General features: G+C 46.0%; 1 protein-coding gene across 3 annotated transcripts in view; it reads left to right on the forward strand.

Annotated features, from left to right (window-relative positions):
* The window catches only part of BCAM (basal cell adhesion molecule (Lutheran blood group)), a 135963-nt gene extending 128106 nt beyond the window's left edge, over positions 1-7857 (forward strand). For 2 of the 3 annotated variants that reach the window (XM_042440610.1, XM_042440609.1), the window contains exons 11-16: positions 3-127; positions 336-462; positions 1239-1274; positions 3169-3316; positions 4568-4682; positions 5050-7857. In XM_042440610.1, the coding sequence (XP_042296544.1) occupies positions 3-127; positions 336-462; positions 1239-1274; positions 3169-3316; positions 4568-4682; positions 5050-5055 (557 nt within the window). In that variant the 3' untranslated portion in view covers positions 5056-7857. The remainder of the gene's footprint in view (positions 1-2; positions 128-335; positions 463-1238; positions 1275-3168; positions 3317-4567; positions 4683-5049) is intronic. The other variant, XM_042440611.1, reaches the window with a different exon arrangement.
* Positions 7858-18663: the final 10806 nt, after the last annotated feature.

Here is an 18663-nt window from a genome sequence, read left to right on the forward strand (position 1 = left end):
AGGGAAACCAGAGATGGAGCAGCACCAGACCATCACCCATTACCATGCCTTGGGACAGACAGTGGAGCTCACCTGCTCGGTTTTGGGTCACCCTGAACCAGAGATCCAGTGGAGCATCCCTGGAGAGGTGAGCATTGTGATGGCAGATATCCCAAGGAAGTGAAATTTCCAGCTTAATTTGATTTTAACTAGAGGTAGCCCCTTTCTCTGCTATAGTAGGTGTGGGAATGGCGTCAGATGTGGGACAGGACAGGAAGACACAAAATGGAGTTGGGGTGTGTTTGGAGGCCCTGTCCCACGCGAATCATAGTCTTGTTTGCACCTTTTCCCCCTAGGCTACTATAGAGCACTCTGGAAACAAATTGTCGCTGGAGCTGACCCCTGAGCTGGTCCAGAGCGGGGTGACCTGCTTGGCAGAGAACAAGCATGGTTCAGACAAGCAGATGTTCCGGTTTGAGATTGGTGAGTGGCACAGGAGGCGAGTTAGGAGAGGGGTCCCTTGTCCCTTTGCAACTTTACGGCAGGTTTTGAATGATTTCTGTTCACCATTAGTTTGCAGCAAGACTTGGTCAAAATGCATGCAGCTTTAAGCTTACTATTTCAGTTTAATATGTTGATGTTTTTTACTAAGGTAAATGGCAGCTGTTGGGGGGCAGATGACATTGTATGGAAGGGAGAGTTTAACCCGGTGTTTCCCATACTTTCACCCTCCAGGTGTTTTGGACTTCAACTCCCAGTTTGGCCAACCATCAGGAATCCTGGGAGCTGAAGTCCAAAACGTCTGGAAGACCAAAGTTTGGGAAAGACTGGCACTTTTATCACCACACCAGCATCCCAATGAATATCTCATCAACTGCAAAAGAAATGGCTGTTCACCTAGGAAAGGAGGTGACTTCTGGCATTTGTAGAAGACCCCAGCTTTTTTCACTGTTAACTGCAGGTCTCAGTGGGGCATTGTTGTTGTGTGCCTTCGAGTCATTCCTGAATTATGGTGACCATAAGGCAAGCCTATCATGAGGTTTTGGGGGGATAAGAGTGTATAACTCACCCAAGATCACCCAGTGAGTTTCCATAGCTGTCGGTGTGCGGATCAGTCCCCAAATTTTTAGACATGAATGTCAGGGTCCTTCAGGGAGGCTTCTGGTTGCTGTGACGAAGGAAGGGTTGACGGGAAAATGGGGATAAGAGGACGAGAGATCTCCATGGACCATTCCTAATAGACCTGTCTCTCCCTATAGTTTCCCCAACAGCATCATCTTCCCCGGGTCCCGCAGGTAAGTCCGTCCATCCATCCATCCATCCGTCTGTCCTGCTTACCTGCCTCACTTCCTTGCCTGACCTCTCTCCCCATCCTTGCAGACTCTTACATTGCTAATCTGGGCAGTGAGCAGGTTTGGGGAAAGCTTGTTGGGGAATGGACGGTGGCTATGGGCTGGGCGACATATCTTACCATTTAGATCTGGGGGTTTTAAACCACTAACCGCTTTTCGCCCCTCTTGTGCATGCTGCCTTAGGAAACCCTGAGCTCCGGACAGGTGGGTCTTTGGGGAACAGGGATGGATATTTTGATCAGTTTCAGTCTCCAAAGACAAGAAAGAGCAACTCTGCTGTGTTTTCTCCTTAGTGCAAGGACATTCTTGACAACTGTAGTGTTTTGGGGAGAACTGTGGACAGTTTGGGACTTAGGCTGCATCTGCATTGCAGAAATAATCCAGTTTGACAGCTGTTTAAATGCCATGGCTCAATACTATGGAACTGTAGTATTTGTCGTTTGGTGAGATACTTAGCCTTCTCTGTGAAAGGTCTTTGGTGCCACAACAAACTACAAATCCCTGGATTCCTTAGCATCCAGCTATGAGTTTAAAAGTTGTCAAACTTCTTTATTTCTGCAGTGCAAACGCAGCTTATCTCTGTATTTTGGTACAGCAAACGTGATTTTATACACACAGAAAATGAGCTTTTAATTCATAAAATGATATATTCTGTAGAAATGTGATTTTTGATTGCTGAAAATCATGTGTTTTATGCAGGCAGTTTTCCTTTAAATAATTTTGAGGATTATTCGGATTTCAGGAATCAACTACAAATCCCAGGATTCCATAGGTTGGAGTTACAGCATTTAAAAGTGGTGTCAAGCTGGATTAGTTATACCGTGTAGATGCAGAGAAGCATAGTTACTATGTGAAGTGGGTAGATATGGGGCAGACCAGGACAGGAGAACGTTCTGGGTTTGTCGCACTTCAGTCCCCGATCCCCCAGCGAACAGGAAAAGTGGGAAATCCTGGGCAGAACGCAAAGCAAAACATTCCTTAGATTTGCCGCTTTGCCACGGAGAGCAGAATAGTATTAATTTCCCAGTTGGCCTGCTGCAGATTTCCTTTGCATGTGTTCAAACAAGGTCAAGGAAGGCTTGCAGTGTGTAATCTTGGAGTTTCAAAGCCATTGCTAGTCTTGTTTCAAATCCCCCTTCTTCCTGAGAGTAAAATAATACTAGAATAATAATACAGGTCTGGAAAATTGAGGTTCATTAAAAAAAATGAAGAAATAGTATGCTGGTTTTATAGGAATTTGGTGTTAAGAGTATTCAAAGGGATACTTCCATTAGCCAGTTATAGCAGGTTGATACCACATTAACTTTCATGGCTCCATTCTTTGGGACCCTGGGATTTGTAGTTCAAGGAGGTCCCTGGAATTCTCTTTTAGAGAGATCTCGTCTTTGCCCCTGATGTACAGCCCAAGAGCTCCTCGGAAGGGAGTTTGAGTTCCCCATCCCAAAACTGCAAACCCCAGGATAAAGCGGTTAAAGTTGAACCATAGCACTATTAAGTGCGCAGTGCAGACACATGCTATGCCTGCGGTGTTGGATGAATTGCAACATATGCTTCCTATAGATCTCTCATATTTTGGAATTTGGAGTGAGTCCCTGTTTCAATTGCAGCTCATCCAAAGGGCAACTGGGAAGAGCAACTGAGCTAAAATGGCTGCAGTAGCGCCAAGTTGCGCAGTAGGAAGTGCCTCTCTCAAACAAAAAGGGGCACTCTGGGGATGGCAGTCTTTCCTCACTTTGAATTGTGGGTCACCTGTGCCCATTTGACCGATAAGAAGCAAAATTGTGAGAGAATTGGTGAGTCGATCTTTGTTTCATTGGCTGCCTTCCTCCCGCAACAGTGGATGGACAGGAAACACAGGGGGGCAGCACAGTGGCGGTCATCGCGGTCTGCGTCTGCGTCTTGCTTCTTCTCATCATCGTGGGATTCTTCTACTTCATGCAGCGCCGTGGGCAGCTCCCCTGCGGAGGTGGAGAAAAGAGATCGTTGTGAGTATGACTTGAACCCACAACCCCATTTTCTCTTTGGAGATCCCATCTGGAATAAGGATGCTAAGACAGCGGTGTTCAGTGTGAGACTTACGTCTGTGATGAATAGAACTGAGTAGATTTGGAGCCATGAAAGGTGACCTTTGTCACACTGTCTCAGCCTCATAGGAAGGCAATGGCGAACCTCCTCTGAACAAACCTTGCCAAGAAAACCCCAGGATAGGTTCGGCTGAGGGTTGCCATAAGTCGGGAATGACTTAAAGACACATAACAACATCATCAGCAACAAGATTTGCACTATCCGTATTCAGTAAGGGGCTGTCATGGTGTTACAACATGAGGGAGCCATCAAAGTGACTCAGACGAATCATGTGCCCAAGTGCATTGGGCACACATGATGCACATCGGGGTACTGGGGCACCAGTAGAGTCCAGTGTATATTGGGATATGCAGTAGGGCTCTGACGCTGCACTCCTGATATAGTCAGCCCTCTGTATCAACAGATACTTTATACTGTACACAGATTCAATCATCCATACATGAGCTAAAAATACATTTTCAGATATATAAATTCCACCATTTTATATGAGGGATGCAATTTTACAATGCCACTGTATTTAATGGGACTTCAGCACAGATTTTGGTACCGACGAGGGATCTTGAAACCAAACCCCAGTGGATCCTGACAGCTCATATAAAAAGGGGGGGAAATTATTCTAATATCACACATCCAACTAAATATTTCTAATACAGAGGGGCCTTGGTATTTGTCAAGGTTTGATTCCAGGACCCTCTGTGGATACCATAATCCATGGATGCTCAAGTCCCATTATATACACTGGGGTAGTAAAATGGTGTCCCTTATATAAAATAGCAAAATTGAGGTCTGCTTTGGGGGGGGGGAGGTGGAAATTGGTGAATATTTTCAAACAGTAGTTGAATCCATGGATGCAGAATGCAGTGGCATGCCAACTGTACTCCTGTGTGTATTGTGTGCCTTCAAGTAGTTTCCGACTTATGGCGACCCTAAGGCAACCCTATCATTGAGTTTTCTTGGCCAGATTTGTTCAGAGGGGGTTTGCCATTGCCTTCCCCTGAGGCTGAGAGAATGTGACTGAACCCATAGCCACAGATTATTACATCGCTAGATTTCTCACTGCTGAAAAAGTCCATAAAGACACTCCCCCCTTTTGAGTTCTTTTGTCCCCCGAGTGCTGTACTCAGATGTGTTGCGTTCCTATTGCCTTCCAGGACCCCCAAGGAAGGGAATCCTGATGACACGGTTGTGGAGATGAAGACGGACAGACGGAACGAACAGACGGGGCTATTGAGTCACGGAGGTGGCGGTGGAGGTGGGACCAACGAGGTGAGGAGCAAGAGACCTTTTTGCAAACCTCTCCCAAGCATGGATTAGGAATCAATTGCAATACAGAATTATAGTGCTGTCGTTCCACTTTAACCGCCAGGGCTCCTTCCGGTGGAACCGTGAGGCTTGTAGTTTGGTGTTGTCAAAAGGCATTATTTCTACAACGCAGATGCACCCTGAGCATTCCTCCCTAACTGCAAATCCCAGGATTGCCTAAGATGCAGCAACAACAGTTAAAGCAGAAACATAGTATTATAGCAGTACAGTGGGGATAAAACCAGGCTTAACAAGTCTGTTGTGCAAATAGTTTTGTGACTCTTTTTTAATCGAACTTTCTTTCTGTTTCAATGTCCCTCCTTCCCTCCAGTGCTGAGAACAGAGGAACCTCTCTCTCTTTCTCCTCTCCGTTCTGCACCGAACCCAGCACCCATCTTGGATGAAGACGATGCCAAGGCTGGTATTTTCAAGCGGGAAACGGTCACTCCGGCCCTTTCCGCCATCCTCCCTTCCTTCCTCCCTTCCTTGGGGAGCTGAAGGAGTGTCCGTACATCTAGACTTTGGGTGTGGGGCAAGGTGTGGGGATGATTGTGCTGCCACTACTTCTTCTCCCTCCTTAAAAATGCCAGATGATTTTTTTTGTCACCCTAAAGAAACTGACCCCCATCCCCTTATTTACCCCACACTGGCTGCACCCCTGTTGCACACTGTACTCCTGGAGGCACTTAACGTCAGCAACACACAACACGCTGCCTTGCAAGGGAGAGTGCCAGAGTTACTGGCCTCTCCTTTTACTTTTCGTTTTCTAAACCTGGGTTTACTGCCTTTTGCCAAACACATGTCTTCCTAATGTAGCTGGAATCAAAAACTGCCTTTTGTAAATCTTGGCTGCCTGGTCGCTTGGAGACAAGTCCCACTCATTGCAGGTGAACGGGGCAAAACTCTGCTTTTTGAGCTTGTGGAAAGCCATGGGCATCAGCAAATTTGGACAGTTGCACCCCTCTGTATCCTTGGTGTAAAAGAAATGCCCCAAATGCACATACCCCACAAGTGTATCCTGCCTCGCCAAATGTACAACGATGTGCTAATTACATGCATCACTTGAAAACATACCCAGGGATGAAGAAGGAACGAAAGTGGGCATTTCTTTTCCACCTGCAGATATGTGTCAATCTATCCCATCCAGATGCCAACATGTTCACGTGTGCCATTCATGTACCCTTTCTGTGTCTGTGTGCATTCGCTCTTTATTGTGTGAACGATCAAGGCCTTCCCAGTCCTTTGCTCAATTTTGAAATTTCGCCTGTCTTCCTAGCACATGGACAGGCCCCCGCAGTGCATCTTGAGCATGCCAGCTTGTGATAGTTCCAGCTTTTGGAATTGCCCCTTCCCCTGTGGCTGACCATTAACAGCCATTACATCTGCAATGCACCATGTGCTAATGTGGACTGCCATGCTATGGAAATATAAAGCTTCAGCTTCTTATATTTCAGTTAAGTGGAGTTGAGGTGTTCATGTCCGGTGTCTGCATTTATCCTGGTTTTACCCCAGGCACACTGACGCTGCACTGCTATAGCACTATAACACTATGTTTCCCTATATCAGCTGGCAACCCTGTAGCACCCCTGCATCTGTCCTGCAAGATAGATGCTTTTTTGTTTCAACTTGGTTGGAGAGGTGTGCTTCCTGCATTTCCCTTCCTCCATAAATAGAGAAGACTTCCTTCAGACATTAACACCAACTCCTGGGTTTTGGAAAGTGGAGCTTACCTGGGCAAGGGCAGGGCAAGGCTTAAAGAAGGTCTCAGGACTGTCTCCATTATATGGTTCCATTGCCCATCCTTTTTTACTTCCCGAGGGAAACGAGTGACTCCGCTTTGCCCCAAATCTTCCCAATAGGCAGCTACTTTATTTCATTTCTAGCCTCTGTTCAGGTTTTTCACGGGCTTCTCTTTGAGGCAACCGTTTGGCTCCCATGTGAACCGAACCCTCTTTTGATCCTGGTTTCGGGGCTTGCCTTCCATTCCTACTGATCCCATCTCTGCATCCTCAACTACCTTCCTAGGGCGGCCAAATCTTCCAGTATCTTGATTCTCCCCATTGAAATGCATTGGTTTGTTTAAATCTTTATATATATATATATGTAAATGTATATGGCATATTTTTGTGCGTGTGTCTGTACAGGAGAAGCCTTGGTGGGAGTCGTCGCCTTCTTGCCGTCCCCTGATCCCTACGTTGGGTTCCCTTCCCCTCTTTTTATTTTCTTCTTGCACTTGTCTGGTCAAGACACTGGCTTTTTGGGGGGAGGGCAGATTTGGGGCTTTTATTTTTAATTTTTTAAAATGTAGTATATTTAATGGTGTTTCATCTTAGAAAGCTGGGCAAGGCGTTGGAGCCGTGGCAGAAACCCTTGGCAGGTTTGCATTGCAGGAGAGAGGTGGCACCTCAGTGCCCTTGTCTCTATTATTGTTTCTTCCTTTAATTTTGTTTTCTTTAAACAAACAAAAAACTTGTGCTTGATGCTTTTGTGCCTTTCACAGCAGCTTGGAGAAACACATGTTTTGGACTCTAATTCCTCAAATCCCCCAGAGAACAGGACTACTAAACTGAAAATCGCCTTTCTTTAACTCTGCAGCTTGCTCTGCTGGTTGGGATCTACTGAAAAACACCTCCTAAGATGCTGAGAAAGTGGCCTGTTTTACGTTTGCTTAGTAAATGGTTTAGGAAATTTGGTGCATTTTGATTCTGGGTATCCCCATAAAGAAGGGGCCGAAATGCATTGAACCTTGAAAAACGGAGTGTCAGATGATAATTTTAAAACGAGTCTCGTTTCTTCTGTGGATCCCATGGGATGCTCTCCAGTTGCTCCTTCTTTTACTAACCCTTGGAAACACATTTGTGATGTTGATATTCTTGTCTTGTGGGGGTTGAGAATAGATGACCTCCAAGCCCCCTTCAGTGCTGAGATGCCATGCCTACTGATTTTCCTTTTCTGATGCAACACTGGTGCCGGTCAGTTGGCAACCCTTGCCTTTTTGCACCCCGCGGTAACCTGCCACCCCATTGCAACCCCAGTGCCATAGCTCCAGTGCCCCCCTTTCCGATGTGTCTGCCGCCTGCTGCCCTTTCCTCAGGTTACACTGTACATTAGCAATTAAAAGGAAAATACTGTAACCTCCCGTCTGGCTCCAGAGCGTGTTTTGTTTTCTGCTGCATCTGTTTCCTGGCAGACGTCGGCAATGCCCAGTCTCCACATATAACCTTCATGACTGAATTTCAAGAAATATAACCTCTCTGTTGTGTGTCTTGTGTGGGTTGTGTGCCATTGCAAGCGGTAAGAGATAGCTGGTCCTCCAGCAAAGGCTCTCCCTTTAGCCATTGCTTTTGCAGGTGTCCCTCCTTCCTTTCTCCTGCAAAGGGAACTTCAGCTGGGAACTGGGAACAAAACTGGCTCTGTAGATGTGTTTGTGTGTGTCATTCATTTTTTATTTTGTGTGCATATTTCCTTTCTATCCCTACAAGGCAGTCGACACGCCATGCAGCCGGCTGGCATCCATCTTGTGCGGCTGTAACTATTTTTGGTCCTCCTAGTCTACGGTTTTGTGTATTTAATTTGCAAAACCAGGGACCGGATCCTACAGCTTTTGGGGTTCATTGGGGGTCTCCCATCCTGCTGAAAAGCTCCTTGAAGTGCTCTTTCAGAAAGTAACTTTTGCAAGCAAATAGAAAGGGCAACTCATTTTATCAATGAAATAACGTCACTCTTATGCATTGCATTCACCCCATCATTTAAATTATTTTCATGCCACCCGATGCCATTGTATAGGCCACATCTTTTTAAAGTACTTGGTTTGAGCATTTAGCATATTTTTTAAAGTGCTTGATTTTAGCATTGAATTTGTTTTAATTATTGTAGTAATTTAGTTCTGTTTTAATAGACTGTTTTTGTATGTTTTTAACTGTAGGGTGTTTTCTGATGTTGTAAGAAGCCCTGAGTCCCAGCCTTAGGAGAAGGGAGGGATATTAATAATAATAATAATATCTGAAAAATCACCTTAATATTTTTAAATACCAAAATGTTAAATCCATCATAAAATAGGTTAAACAGATTATTTTTTTTAAAAAAACCTATTTTTAACATGCTAAAAATGACATTTAAAAGAGTTTAAAACCGTGTGTGTGTGTGTGTGTGTGTGTGTATGTATGTATGTGTGTATATATATATATATATATATATGCAAACGAAGATAACAGAACGATCATCAAGAGGTTTAAGGAATGCCTGGGGAAGCCCTCCAACTACAGAAAATTTTATATATATATATATATATATATATATATATATATATATATGAATGATGATTCTGTTATCTTCATTTATTTTGTGTGCAATTTGAGAAAAGGACTCAAAATCCACAGATCTGGGCTATTCAGTCTTGCAGAGGCTTTCAGGGCTGGGAGCAACTTGGGGATCCTTGAACGGCTCTGTTGTATTTTCCTGGTTGTTTATTTTATTTTGGGTCCTGGAACGGCTCACTCCTGTAAAAAATGAATCCTACCACCTCTTTTTTGTGTGTATGTGGAAATGCTCAAAACCATCTCGACCCAGCCTTGGTGGCTCAGCTTTTCCATCCTTTGCAGCAGCTCCTCCTTGGAGATTTGAACATCTCTGGAAGGTTGCAAAGTTCCCAATTAGAGCAGTTCCTTCCTGGCCCTTTGGTTACTCACAGCATCCTTCCTCCTTTCCTTCCAAATGTGTCCCACGCCCCTCTGCTTTTGGCTTATTACTCATTCCCCTTCCCAAGAAGATTTCCACCTTCTTCTCTGTGCCCCTCTTCCTAGGAGGCCAACTGTCTTCCTAGCCCTGGCTCCTGTGCTTTGGAGAGCAAAGGGATGGGGAGATCTAGCCCAGGTTTGGGTTGTCTTTTAGGAATAGGATTCTGCACTTTGGAGCAATTCTTCCAGGAGAGGTCTGGCCAAAGCAGATTGGTCGCACACTCTTGCCCCAGAAAACCCTGTGATAGGGTCGCCATACATTGGAAATGACCTGAAGGCACACAACAACAACAACAACAACACATCTCTCCGTCTGGACACTATTGATACAGATTTCCCCAGGAACCCAGCGTCCATTTCTGGTCCCAAAAGTTCAAGGTGAAGGATGTCCATAGGAGGGTGACCAAGACGGTCCCAGGTTTGGAAACCAAACCTTATGAGGAATGATATATGGAGCTGGGAAGGTTTAGCTTGGAGAAGAGAAGACGAGAGAGGAGATGCGATAGCCATCTTTAAATCTCTGAAGAGGCAGAATTCAGAGACATTGCTATGTTAAGTTGGGAATATCACTTTGCAAAGGGACCTTGCAGCATCCTTGAGATTAACTGTGCAAAAGAAGTTGTATCATAAGCCATCCTAGACTTGGACATCTTCCTCAGGCGCATGGAGTCATATCTGAAGGGATGCAGAAGATGGAGCCAGGTTGTTCTTCCAGAGACAAGAACACAAAACATTGGGCTCAAGTTACAAGAAATTCCACCTAAACATTAGGAAGAGCCTCTTGAGTCTTATCACTTCTTTGACAGCAGAAGGTGATGAGGTTTCAATTGCGGAGGGTCTTTAAACAGAGGTGGGACCAGTGTCTTCAGGTGTGGTTTAGCTGTGTATTCCTGCATGGCAGAATGGGGTAGGACTGCATGGCCCTTGGGTCTCCCTTCCAACACTAAGGTTTTAAGAGTCTAAGGTTCTCTGTCTCAGTAAATACAAATATATTCAGGGCTGAAACTTATGAAGGGACAGGCAGTGTGGCATAACAGTTTTAGTGCTGGACTACTTCTCTGGAGAGCAGGGTTCGATTCTCCACTCAGCCATGAAACCCAGTGGATGATGCTGGGCAAGTCATATTCTCTCTGCCTCAGAAAGAGCAAAAGCAAACCTCTGAACAACTCTTGCCAAGAAAATCCCATAATAGGGTTGCCATTAGTTGGAAACGACATGAAAACACACAGCAACAACATATTGTTAGCAGGGAGCAGAACTGAGATATCAGTTGCACCACGAGCTGCAATGTGGAATATGGGTTTCCAGATCCTGAAACTGTCTGGGAAGATTATTATGGCCTCAGCTAAAAGGGAATGTGGAAATCTTGGCCTGATAGATCATTGCATTACTGATTGCTCGGTGTTCCTTATGCGCTCCTAAGAGCCATGGCGGAGTGGCAAAGGGCGCAAGGGAGCAGCGCTTTGTTCTGGCCAAGCCTGCCATGTTGCAAAATTCTTGGCTGAAGGCAGCTGCACTCGAGAGGCACAGCTTTCTTTGTGTCGTACATTTACCTAACAGTCACCCGGGGAGCCAGAGCCTTGTAAATAATGTACGAACATTTATGATCTTGGGTTTTTCTTTATAGTGTTCAATAATGCAGTGTGTGTGATCTGCAATGTGAAACCCCTATAAGTATTTCTTTTTTTAAATGAAAAGAAAAGATCAAGCCAGCTCCCGCTGGGAAATCTGCATGCAAGCTTTTCTGCAACACAGAGTTCGTTTCTCAGGCAGAAAGGTGATGTGAATGAGGCGATGTAGACCAAGGAATGCCCTGGAGACCAGGGTTCGAATTCTGGATCAGCCATGCAAACCCATTGGGTCACACTCTCTCAGCCTCAGAGGATGGCAATGGCAAACCCTCTCTGAAGTAACCTTCCAAGAAAACCCAATGACAGAGTTGTGCAGTTGTGGTAATAGCAAACCTCTTTATAGCAAACCTCTATCTACAAGTAGCTGTAGATGTACACGGAATAAGGTGTGGATATGTGCATTGGCTTTGCACATTATCGCAACTGCACCATGAGTTGCCAGCCAGAGGCATTGAACATTGATCCTCATAAGTTGCTGTGCATTGGTAGTCAGTATACAGGTTGTGTAATGTGACTTTGCCAGCAGCTCTTTACACTAAACCAAAGCAATGTAGTATCTCAGGCTTTTATTTTCATACAAAATGTCCCTTGGTCCACATCCATAGGCCACTGGTCCCATTTTTCCCAGGCACCAAGAGGAAAACCAGGATATTCTAGCAAACCGGGCTAGGCTCAAGGAATGGTTCTGCCATGAAAATTGCAAAGCCTTCCTGCGCAACACTTTGAACAGTCGCAAGAACGTATAAGCCAGTTTTAAGTTTGTCGGAAAGGCTAACAATGAGTGTGGGTCATGCGCTGCTCCTCAGAGGCCTTTCCTGATCACGAAGGGCAGCGGTGCGCCAAAGCTGGGCCGAGTGCCACTTTGGGGCGGAAGGGGCCGGGTGGGTGTGGGACAGTGGGTTTCCTTCCATTTGGGCGGTCCATGGCTCTGGCTTTCCCTAGCAACCAGGAGTTTGCACGGTGGGGTGTTGGCAAGCATGGATGCATGGATGTCCAAGAGGCAAGCTAGACAGATGAGCAGAGGTTGTGGTGGACGCTCCGGTTGTGGGGGGAAACTCACACATTGCTGGGAGAAGCAAATGTTAAAAAAGAAGAACTTTCCACCTTTGGAGCGTGTGGTTGAAGAGAGCAAAAGCAAAACACTTTTTAAAATATCTATTCATTGCAAGCGTCTGCGTACCTTTTCTCAACCCACCGAAGTCATCTACAGGGGATGAAAAACATTTCACACCAAAACATTTTAAAAAGCAGACTATAAAACAGCTCTTTTAAAGTTATTCAAAGAAATAGCCGCGTTAGCTTCTCTTCGACTGTCCTGATTTGGCAGGAGATTTTCCAGGCTGCATCTGCACTGCAGAATTGATGCAGCTTAGTGCCACTCAGTGCTGTGGAATCCTGGGATATGTAGTTGGTTGTGACACCAGAACTCTTCGACAGAGGATTAAATGTCCCACAAAATGACAAAACCCAGAATCCCATTGCTTGGTTTGATGGGTTGTTGTTGTGTGCCTTCAAGTTGTTTCAGACTTATGGCGATCCTAAGGTGAACCTATCATGGGGTTTTCTTTGACAGATTTGTTCAGAGGAGGTTCTCCATTGCCATCCTCTGAGGCTGAGAGAATGTGACTTGCAGTGGGTTTGCATGGATGAGCCGGGATTGAAACCTTGGTCTGCAGAGTCCTGGCCCAGTGCTCAAACCACTGCACCACGCTCTCAGGTCTTGGGCTGCTCCTCCTGACCTGACCAGCCTCTTCCTCCTAAAGAAGGTAGGACTAGGAAAGAGCAAAGGGTGCAAAGCTTTCGGAAATGCACATAAAGAGGGAACAGTGCTTCCAATGTGCAGCGATGTTCAAAGAGAAGACATCATATTTCCTGGAAAGAATTTCCATCTTTCCAATGAAAGGCCATCTGGCGAGGCTCTTTCCCTTTGGGCAGAAGCCATACCTGCAGAAGAGCATATGGGGAAAGATCTCATCCCGCATCCCTTGGAGATCCACAGCCCCACAACTCAAGCGCATGCCTGGGTGCGCTGGAGCAAAGGTCTACCTCGCTCTGGGCCTTTATTCTGACACCCAACAGCTGCCAGCCAGCTGTTCTCCAAACGCTCCCAAACAGAGAAAGATGGGGACAAACTCATGTCTGGGTGCTGCCAGTTGCAGGCCAGCTGGAGTAAGTGAACCAAGCTATATGATGATAAGGAAAAATAAAACCCTGAACCTTTACCCGCTATCCATGCCTTGTTTTTCAATCTTCCTGGCAGAAGGCAGAAAGTGAGAAAACTGGAGAGGATGCATAGGGAGATTTGAGCTGACCTCAAAAGGGTTTTTCTGGAGGAAGAGAGACTGAGCACTGGGAGGGCAGTCGGGGAAACTGGTGGGACTGGTGGTTAATGAGGCGGCTCAGTTTAATGGCCTTGGATGGGAATCAAGCATCCGGCCAAAGGAGCCAAGGCCTTGATGAGGGCCTCATAAAACCCTGCTGGGCATCAGGGCCTTTTGGCATCCGCATGATGGACACTGGCATTGTGGGAAGATCTAGGAAGCCAAGGGTCTCCTTGAGGTCGTCTATCAGGATGTTAAGCATTCTCTGAAGATGCCAGCCACAGATTCTGGTGAAACATCAGGAATAAACTCTTCTAGAATATAGCCACAGAGCCCTACCCCCCCCCCCCAAATCTAAGCTAAACTGCTGCTTGACTTTCTTTCATCCACACCCAGATATGGAAGCATAAAATGCTTTCAGGAATTCAGGCAGGAAAGTAATATGTACAGAGCTTGGGTACATTTCCTATTTGGACTACAGGCATCCAGACTCGACCAGCCAGCGCCTGTGGAAGTGTTGAAGCATGAGATACAAGCTTCCTGAATCTATTGACCGATTGGTCAGTTATTAATATTGACTAATGCTTGCAACAAGTATATTGTGCATTTCGGTTTGCCAATAAAGGTATCACTGATGGATTTTTCCTTGTATTTGTTAAGTGGCCAACACAGCTAGCCCTGCATGCCATGCATTGCAGCAATGGAGTTATGTAGTAATGTGGGCAAGGAGGAAGGACCTCTCACCCATGGCTGATATAAACCCAGGCCATTCATTTGAGCATGACTGTCTTTTGTTGCAAACTTGCTGGGCAGATTCAAGTTTTGAAGCAAGTATTGGTACCAATTTGGATGTACATTGGGTCCTTGGCTAGGGTTTGGTTCCATGGCCTCTATAAAACCCATGGATGCTCAAGTTCCATTAAACGCAATGATGTAGTAAAGGTGTCTCTTATTTTGTTGTTGTTATGTGCCTTCAAGTCATTTCTGATTTAGAGCGACCCTATCATGGGGTTTACTTGGCAAGATTTGTTCCCAGGAGGTTGCCCTTGTCTTCCCTTAAAGCTGAGAGTGTGTGACATGCCAAAGTCACCCAGTGCGTTGTTATGGTTCAGCTGGGAATTTAACCCTGATCTCCAGAGTCCGACGCTCAAACCATTACACCACACTGTCTTATGTAAAATGGCAAAAATCAAGGTTTGCTTTTTGGAGTCCACGTATTTTTAAAATATATATTTCAATCTGTGGGTGGCTGAATCTGTGGATAAGGAATCCGTGGATACGGAGGGCTGGCCGTATTGATATCTGCGCGTATAGTTCTTTGCACCAAACACAGCCTGCAGCAGCATGCATTTCCTGCAAGAGGAGAAGGAAAGGGGTGTCTGGTGGAACAAGATGGCAGAGAGTGGCTTTGAGGGTCACTTGGAAGCGGGCGCAGAAAGTGCAAAGCTGCCCGAGGGTGCATTTTATATATTAAGGCCATCTCTCCCTCGCCCACCCCCCAACTCTGTCAAAGCCCATCTTTCCCCCTCAGTGGCTCTCCTCTGTGTCCTTGTTTTTTAGTCCCCTGGCAATGTTACCCCCCTCACCCACCCACCCATCTTGACCGTGGAATTGGATGCCTTCCTCTGTTGCCATGGAAACAAGCATCCCTCCTCATCCTTCCTCCCTCTTGGTCCAAATCCTAACAAAGCAATGGGGGGACAGAGATGAAGATGGAGGCCAACCCTCCCTCCACTGGAAAAATGGAGATTTCTTTGATGGTGGAAGAGGTTGGCCTTGGCCTCCATCTTCATCGCCTTATCTTTCCTTTGCAGGCTGCAGAATGGAAATCCCCCTTCTCCTTGCATTAGCCAACCTGGAATAGTTGGATTATGACTCTGGGGCCAGGGTTCAAATCCTCACTCTGCCATGGAAACCCCCCTCACACTCTCTCAGCCTCAAAGGCAAACTCCCTTCTGAACAAATCTAGCCAAGAAAACCCTGTGATTGGGTCGCCATAAATCAGAAATGACATGGAGGCACACAACAACAACAATTACATCATCATCATCATCATCATCATCATCATCATCATCATCATCATCATCATCCCGCCTTTCTCTCATCATATTTCCAGAGTTTAGGTTGGAAGAGGAGTAATTAATTAATTGATTGATTGATTATTCTAGAAGAATGCGCTTTTTAAAAAATGTTTTGGTTGCTTAGGGCACCCAGAGACCTCAAATACAGTCCCACATGAACTTGCCCATGGACCACCTTTCCCTGGTTGACAGATACAGGTCAAATCCTTGCTTCCAGTTCTGCCCAGTTTGAAAAGGAAGCAAGACTGGAATGGCTGCAGCATCACCCATCATCCACTTCTCCCTCCCCCCTGTTTGCTTACGGCTGTGAGCAAAAGGGAAATTGGATGGGAAATGGAGCATGGAGGGATGGATGGAGGATGCCTTTGGGGAATATGTTTTTAAAAGAAGCAATATATATATATAAATATATTGCAACAAAAGAGTCAGAATGGGGTCTCATCGATGTCCCCCCTCCCCACACATTGTTAGCTCAGCTGCAAAGGGGGACATGAGTTATGGGTGGAAGGAGCAAACCAGCATTTGGCAAAGCTATGCTTTGGGACTGCACATCCATCCCACAATCCCCTATCATTGGGATTCTGTGAGTTGCAATCTCCCCAGATCACTTCCTCCAATTCTGAGAGTAGACCTATTATGAACTTGAAGTGTTAATGCAAAAAGCCAGCTGGGGTGGGAAGGCGATTCCCGTGTCATCAGGGCCATCATGGGACTGGAGAGGAGAGGTTTACATTGCCCCTGCGGCACTGGCCCTGCTTGAACCTGCATTTGCAAGAGTAATGTTTTAAATAATAGCCCTGGAGGTTAATTGCAGTTTTGCAATTAATGTGTCTAAATACCGTACAGGCCTCAGATCCTGTCTGATCATGGAAGCTAAACAGGGTCTGCCCTGGTTACTGCTTGGATGGGGGACCCCATGAAACACCAAGTGCTGCAGGCTATATTTCGGAGGGAGGCACAGGCAAAAGTTTTCCTTTCCTAACAAAACCCTATGAAATGCATGGGGTCAACACAAGTCAACAGGCAACCTGAAGGCACATACACATACACAGGCCTAAATACCCTAAAAAGGCACCTGATCCTGCCTGATCTTGGAAGCTAAGCAGGGTCAGCCCTGGATGGGAGACCAACAACAAATCACAGGTGCTGTTGGGTTCTGTTTCAAAGGAAGGACCTGACACCTCTCAGGATTCCTGCTCCTGCCTGAGCTTCATAAGAAAACGCCAGAAGTGTGTCAAGCAAACACTGAACACACAAACACACCAAAGTTTTGTGTTTGGACATCGAGGGAGAAATCTTAACTAAAGGGACTGTTCCCATACGAAGATGAAATAAAGGGCTTATTCCTTCTCACCTACTTATAAAACAGGAATAAGGAACATGTCATTGAGCCAGTGCAATGCAGCGGTTTGAGTTTGGCACTATTTGCTCCAGAGACCAGGGTTCAAATGCCCACTCATCCGTGGAAACACCTGGAAATCTTTCTTCTTCCCCTTGTGCCCTTCTGGCCTCAAATGTGCTTCAGTTTTAATGACATAATAATGGGAACTGAGCAAGGAAGCCTCCTCTGTCCATTTCTAGGGCTGCCCAGATCATGCCCTCTTGCTCTCGATGGCCCCAAACTCTGTGTGTCTGCATTTGTGTGTCTCTCTCTTGCCATCCCTGGGAGCTACAGCGGTCTGGGACTGCGCCATCCTATCTGCTATTCTGCCACAAAAGTATTGATCTGAGCCGTTCACAATTCCTGGAACAGGAGCTGATCTAAGCCAGCCTTCCGGAGCCACTTCTGCCCCGGAGGAGACGGATCGATATCCCGCACCGAAGGGGTGGAAAAAGCATCAGAGGGAGGATGGGGCAGCCGTGAAGAGGAGCCCAAAGGGGTGTCCTGCACAATCTGCAGATATGGGGATGTAGCATTTTCCCAGGCCTTCTGCCTGTGCCACCGGCCTGTTTGCTGTGGTTCCATGACTTTGAGCTGATTCTGACTTACGGTGGGCTTTCTTGGAAAGATTTGCTCTGCGGAGGTGTGCCAACATTGCATTTGAGATGAGCACAATGTTCCTCTGCATTTCCATGGCTGTGCAGGGATTTGAACCCTGGTCTCCCAAAGCCCCAAACTGGTCCTCCAACAATTACACTACATTGGCTGTGTTGTTTTATGCCGTGAAGTCGACTCTGACTTGTGGTGGCAAGGGTTTTCTTGGGCCTCATTTCCACTTACAAATAAATTGGTTTGCAATCCGAATCGATGGACTGACTCAACAACGGAGTGTGGTACCCACTACATTTGCCCCGATCACATTTTTCCCTGTAAAATAACCCACTTGTGCTTCACATTTACGAACGAATCGGTTCAAAATGGACCCACTCCGGCTGGCCAAAGGGCAAATTTAAATCAATTCCAATTCGCGTCTGGTTCACACTTGCGCCTAATCAATTTATCCAAAAAGATGGGGGGGGGGGGAACATCAGCATCAAAAAGACATGGATGAAATGGGTCTAGCTTCAGCGATGCAATTTAAGTGGGAACCATGGAGATTTAAACCGATTCAAATCGATTTGCAATCTGGTTTAAAAGATAGTGGGAATGAGGCCTAGGTAAGCTTTACTCAGAGGACTCACTTACTCCTTGCTTTCCTTGGGGTCTGTTGCTATTTTAAAGTGCCTTCAGATCATTTCCAACTTCCGGCAATCCAAAGGTGAACCTTTCATGCAGATTTCTTGGCAAGATTTGTTCTTTCTCTGAGGCTGAGAGAGTGTGACTTGCCCATAGTCACCCATTGGGTTTACATGACCGAGTAGGGATTCGAAGCCTGGCCTCCAGAGCCCTAGTCCACCACAAACCACTACACCGCACTGTCCTCCCAAAGATATATCTAGAAGAGACCAAGGCTGAAGTGTGACTTTCCCCCAAGGGCACCCAGTAGGTTTTCATGGCCAAACTGGGATTCGAACCCTGGTCTCCAGAGTCCCAGTACAATGCGCAAACCACTAATCCATGGCAGTGAGAGAAACATACTTATTATTCTACTTCTGGAGAAACATAGTTGGCCACATTCCTAAACATTGCCTTCCAAACACTTTGCCTTCCAATCTCTCCATTGCAGATTGATTTTTGAAGGTTCATGTGAAACAGGGGAGCCATAAAAAAAGTAGAAAGGGAAGGAAGGAAGAAG

This window comes from Sceloporus undulatus, chromosome 9 (assembly GCF_019175285.1).
Source record: "Sceloporus undulatus isolate JIND9_A2432 ecotype Alabama chromosome 9, SceUnd_v1.1, whole genome shotgun sequence".
Taxonomy (NCBI): domain Eukaryota; kingdom Metazoa; phylum Chordata; class Lepidosauria; order Squamata; family Phrynosomatidae; genus Sceloporus; species Sceloporus undulatus.